We start from the raw sequence: 6242 nt of genomic DNA on the forward strand, positions 1-6242 counted from the left end.
GCTGAATTATCTTTATGTTGCTTTACTATCCGACTATATAGCTCACAGTTAACCATGTACTGCCTGCACGTTTTTATATAATGCTACACTTTGGCTGAGATTGGCATCCTTTCACAGATGATATCATCGACTTTAGTAAAGCTGTCCTTACAACTTCTGTAATTGTAAGGCTATGTTCACGTTCTATGAATATGTTCGGTGTATGATTCAGGAAGACTCCCGGCTTATACGCTGCATGTAGTCATAGGTCCCTCATTCATCTGCTGGAGGCCAAAAGAGTGTCCTATTCGCCTCCGTCGGGGTGGTATGTGTCAAACTTTTCTTTTACTGCACAAGTGGGCCACCAGAAAAAAAATACTGCGCGGTATATACGTTTTTAACATTGTGGCCAATGGCTATACAGTTATGGCTCTATCTAAACCCCTAACAGAGACTCAGTGCCATGTGAACAGAGCCTAGCGTAATGATAGGCCATCAATGTGCGATTGTCAGAGGTTTCACCCACGAAATCCCGACCATTCAGCAGAAATATGGGGCCTTGCCGCCTTTACTGCGGTACCTGACACAGGACCACGTTGGTCTATATGGCCGTGTCTGCAGCTTGACCTCTTTGCTAAAATGTGCATGACCTTGGCTTAGACTTGATACATATTCACATATTCATTTTGGGGTCACTTTTTAATAATGTTTATTTATAATAAAATACAAGTCCATCTATATGATCAGTAGTTTCCTAGTATACGGCTGTTGACTAAATTTGCCCCTCTAGAAGCCGTAGCATTCTGGGAAATAAAATAAATTGTACATATTAGCCGATTACTGGATGTGCATTGGATTAATATAATGTATAAAGTTGCTCCAGGCTGGTGGTTATCAGACTGTAATATAAGCCATCACTCACCTGGGAGGTCCACGCTCTCATTTGTTGTATTTGGCTTATAAAATGGCTAGAAATAGCGCCACACCTGTCCATGGGTTGGTTCTGGTATTGCGGCTCCATTGACGTGAATGGGACCGAAGTGCAATATTACATACCTGTGGCACGTTTTTTTCAGCAACCTTTAAGACGTGGACAGGTGTGGCCATGTTTTTTTTTTCGACTCTTGTACAATTCCTTTAAGTGTTGTTTTGTTTTTTTTTGGAAACTGTTCTCTCTGCAGGGTGGACTTTGTTCGGTGCTGTTACAGGACAGTGACAAAGTGATCAGTATTTCCGGAGACCAATTGGAACCAGTCACCCCCACCAAAAATAATCGGGTAAGCAAAAATAGGCGTAAATCCATTTTCTAAGGATAGTGGGTAATTAATCCATGCGTTACCCGTGGCGAATAAATCTGAAGAGTTCCGCTTGGCCAGACACACTTTACAATCTCATTGGGAACTGGCCTAGTAGAGCTAGACGTTACTTATAGAGATCTGCCAATAAGTTGGATGGGTTTTTTGAGATTGTGTTCAGATTTAAAGGTGGTGTAAAATATGGATTAGAAAAACATGGCTGCTTTCTTTTAGGAATAGCACCACTCCTGTCAATGGGTTGTGTCTGGATTTGAATTGGACTGTGCTGCAATACCACACACAAACTATGAATAGCTGTGGCGCTGTTGGGCATCCATGTTTTTTTTTAATATCCTGGACAAATTTTTAAGACTTCTCTTAAATGGCAAAAGAGAAATGGCCATATGCAGATTACCCAGAGGCACTAAAGATCTGAGCCCCTTACTGACTTGCGTCTAACCTCGCTTTTACATTTGTTGGCCTACAGAAACTTCGGTTAGAGGGGTTTTTTCTGGTTTTACGTAAATTCTGCAATTCTCTAATATACTTTGCGGTTCAAGATATTTGTTTGCTGTCAGTGAATGAGAACGTTCTTGTTTCCATTCACAGGCTGCAAACCTGTACATATCTAGTCCTGCTGAGAAGTGGGTGCAATTGTACCCAGTAACTCCAGACTGATACATTGTAACAAACTACCAGAGAGATTTGTGTCGCAGACGATTGTGTAGACTGGATACAATGGTAACAAACCCTCAGCTGAGCGCAGGACTAGATGTGTACAGATTTGCTCCCTCTGAATGCAAACAAGTGTGCTCATTCACTGACTGCAAACTAATATCTTGAAAATAATAAGGAATTGAGACAACGTATATTCGAAAGTTGTAGAACTTTTCATTTCTTGTGGGATTATGCTCTGTAAGTCGCCTATAGACCACAGAGCCACGTCCAATGAGGTTCTTGTGGCTACGGAGGCACTCCGCGTGGCACCATATGATGCTCTGGTGCCATATTACAGCGATATTATCCCCTAACAGTAATGCGGCATCCATTAGAGCTTGCCACAGTTTCGTCTGATGGATTTTATGGGCGCGGTATTACGGCTAACCTTATTTGCAGCTCTATGGCAGGAACTACAAATTCCAGCCAGCCTCATGAACCTGAGGGTCTTAAAGGGAATGTGTCGCTAGAATTTTTTTTTTCTTCAGTTAAATTATTATTTAAGTGATTACACATTGTTTAAATTTTTTCACAAGTCAGGAAATATTATAAATTAGATTCTAATTCATAAAAGTTCCATGTGCTGGTCACTAGAGGGAGCAGTTCCCAAAATTGCAGCATGGTCAATGTGGTAAAGCGACATCATTGATTTATGCTGCAAATTTGGGGTGGATACACACTCCTCTAGTGTCCTCACACAATCCCCCCTCCCTTATTCTGGCTAGTGCCAGGAGAAGGAGGGGGTTGAATCTTCAAACCTCCTACACTGTGTGCCGCCATTTTCTGAGCGACTCCACAGTGTAGGAGGATTAGATACAGGGCTCAGCGGACAGTATAACACGAACATAAATTACCTGCCGTCTCCGCTGGTCTACACTCCTCTTCCTTGCGCCTTCGCTTCCTTGAACATATGGCCTGAAGTCGTCATCTTACTGTCCGGCAGCGGCTTCCGGTCCACATGAAAACGGTGCCGGATTTTGCTCTACGAACTAGCTTCCCATACAGACGGCGTACGCTGCAGAGAATGGAACGGCTCCTGTTCGCATTCTCTATGGGATTGTATGTGCCGTATTCCATCTCTGTATGAGAATCGACACATAAAGAGATGAAAAAAAATGGCAGCCCCCATAGAGAAATAAAAAGTAAAACATGAGAACACAAATAAATAAAATTTATGTTAGTATCATATTAAAAGCAATATAATAATAATAAAAAAAATGACGCCTTCCCTTTAAAGGGAATGTGTCGCTAGAAAATATTTTTTTATTTTAGTTAAACCGTTAGTATATAAATGATTACACATTGTTATAATTTTTTCACAAGTCCGGAAATATTATAAATTAGATTCTAATTTATAACATTTCCCTGTGCTGGTCACTAGAGGGAGCAATTCCGAAAATTGCAGCATTGGCATGTGGTAAAGCAACCTCATTGCTTTTTCATGCAAATTTGGTGTAAACACACTCGCTCTAGTGTCCTCACACAATCCCCCCTCCCTTATCCTGGCTAGTGCCAGGAGAAAGGAGGGGATTGCATGTTTAAGCCTCCTACACTGTGTGCCGCCATTTTTTGAGCGAATACACGGTGTAGTAGGTTTATATACAGTGGTAATCACACAAAACATACATAACCATGACTTACCTGCTCCTGCCGCCGCCTCTCCCTCCGCTCGCTTCTGAACACATGCCCGGAAGCCGCAACCAGAAGTAGTCATCTTACTGTCCGGCTGCGGCTACCGGTCCACGAGAAAATGGCGCCAGATGTCGCTCGGCCGAAGACCATCCATTTGGACTGTGTGGCATGCGCCGTTCCCACACAGACGGCGTACAGCATAGTGAATGGAACGGCTCCCGTTCGCCTTCTCTATGGGGCTGTTTGCCGTATTCCATGTCTGGATGTGTCGTTAATCGAAGAGAAGAAAAAGTTTGGAAAAAAAAAAAAGTAAAACACAAACTTTTTTTTAAATAAAACACTAAAAGCAAATTTATTGAAAAATAAATAAATTTCCGCGACACCTGTCCTTTTAACCTTCGTTATTAGCCGTGCAGCTTGTTCGGACTGACTTCTGTCCTTTTATCTTCCAGGTGAAAGTCATTTTAGGAGAAGACCGCGAGGCCACGGGAATCCTGATCAGTATAGATAATGAAGATGGAATTGTCCGTATGGGTCCAGACAACCACCTGAAGATCCTAAACCTCCACTTCTTAGGGAAGCTTGAGTCCTGAAGCCCGCCGAGATGCGGCCAACAACGGGCCCTTCATTTTATTTTAACCCTTTATGTAAGGGCAGTGTTCACTGGGGGATTACTAGGAACAGATCTACATATAGAAATGATGCGTATCATCACAAACTACATTCAGAGCCCCCCTCCCCCCCCCCCCCTCCCTGTGACGGGTTTTGCAGATTTGCAGCCGTTTTCTTCATCAGCAAATTTTTCCCACAGGATTGTTTTTATTTTTTAATGTCACATGATGTCTTCTGGTCGATCAGATAGTGATATTTCCTCTGGTGCGAGTTCCACTGTGTAATATTTATATGGTGCGGTTAATAAACCAGGAGAACGGTGTCTCTGTGTGATCTTGGAGTGCTGGAAGATGTCAGTGTCCTACTGAACAGGCCAGAGCTTTTTTTGCTAAGCATCAGGTTTCTATCTAGTGGTCATCTAATATATTGTTATAATTCATAGAATTTTTATTTTTTTTAGATACTTTATTCATCAATAAACCTTTCCAAGGAATATAGTACAAATATTAAAAATGTTATCCATTTGAACAATATAGACAACCTTTATTAAAGGGGTTCTCTGCTTTGGATAATCTCTGCCTGTTCGATTGATCCCTTGACAATATGCTGGTCCCAAAGTGTCCCCCTGCTGGGACTCCCAGCGATCAGCTGTAAACGCTACCACAGGTTGGGTCCTGGTGAGGATGACCTGGGACTGCTGCGCCGTCACTGCTGTGGAGCGCCATCCGGTAAGTATGCAGTGGATAATGGGTACTTTATCTGCAGTGCAGGTCAGCCCTCCTTGCGGTAGGGACACGGCGTAAACGCTGCGGATCTTCTGCAACTGATTAATTGCGGGAGAATCTGCAGCGTATGACAGTAGCAGCAATGTGGGTGAGACTGCAACAAATCTCGTCCCCCACACTGCCGGAAAAAAAACCTCACATAAATTGACCTGTGATGCGGTTTCCTCGACGGCAGCATGTCAATCAAAGCTGCGGAATCGCTGCTTCTCTGTTGTGGGTTTTCCCCCCATTGAATTCAACAGGGTGCTTAAACACGCAACAAAGTGCTGTGCGATGAAACAATTGCGGCAGAATCACAGTGAAAATAAATAATAAAGTTATACTTACCCAAAGCTCCCTGCCTCTACAGTTGGGCCTCCTGGGATGACGGTTCATCCCATGTGACCGCTGCAGCCAATCACAGGCTGCAGTGGTCACATGGGGTGCAACGTCATCCAAGGAGGCTGGACTACGTGCAGAGAAGAGGGAGGGGGTAAGTATGAAAGTTTAAAAAAAATAAAATAAATCCAGCGCTGCTTTACGCAGCGGAAATTCTGCCGGAACAGCGGCTCCCAATGTGGTGCGGTTTTTCAGACGGCAGTCCCTGCGGTGTTCAAGGCGGATACGCTGTGACGCTTGATGCAGCGTATCCGCCCTGAGCATGCTGTGTGTGTTCCTACCCTTATAGTTAAAATACAAACACTTCAAAAGCCCATGATGTGTGTCCAGCCAAAGAGACCTCCAGCAGACTCCCCTCCCCTATCAGAGAGGTAAGTGTCCTGTCACGTGGCCGGTAACTATCGAAGATCATAATATGTTGATGATTTACATGGAGCAACGATTGGAAGTATGGGGACGTTCGTCCCTATACACTTTTTGCATCTTGTCGGCTTCACACACTAGCCCAGCCGGTATTTCTACTGGTAAAAGTAAAATATTTTACTGACTGAAAGTTTCAGTATTTTTGGATAATAAGACCGTGCGTGCAGAGTCAGATTACTTATTTGGATTGAATGCTCCTCTTTTGCCAGAACGCCCAGCGATAGGAACGTCATCAGGATTAGGTCAAGTGTGAGAGTAGCGCTGGCAAGGAAGCAGAGACCCTGCCGGCCCGCACAGCCCCAAATCAAGAGCGGAAGTGGGAGGAGATGACGGACTGAGTTATATAGGGTCACATTCTGGTTCCCAGACCTAAGGGTAGGTTCATACAAAAAGCGGCAGTAAAATACGGAAAACGGCCTCT

General features: G+C 43.8%; 1 protein-coding gene across 2 annotated transcripts in view; it reads left to right on the top strand.

The window, feature by feature from the left end:
• SUPT5H (SPT5 homolog, DSIF elongation factor subunit) overlaps window positions 1-4575 on the top strand; it is a 39462-nt gene extending 34887 nt beyond the window's left edge. For both annotated transcript variants that reach the window (XM_075836307.1, XM_075836308.1), the window contains 2 exons: window positions 1161-1256; window positions 4076-4575. In XM_075836307.1, coding sequence (XP_075692422.1) covers window positions 1161-1256; window positions 4076-4216 — 237 coding nt within the window. In that variant the 3' untranslated portion in view covers window positions 4217-4575. The remainder of the gene's footprint in view (window positions 1-1160; window positions 1257-4075) is intronic.
• The last annotated feature ends 1667 nt before the right edge of the window (window positions 4576-6242 follow it).

This window comes from Rhinoderma darwinii, chromosome 8 (genome assembly GCF_050947455.1).
Source record: "Rhinoderma darwinii isolate aRhiDar2 chromosome 8, aRhiDar2.hap1, whole genome shotgun sequence".
Classification (NCBI taxonomy): domain Eukaryota; kingdom Metazoa; phylum Chordata; class Amphibia; order Anura; family Rhinodermatidae; genus Rhinoderma; species Rhinoderma darwinii.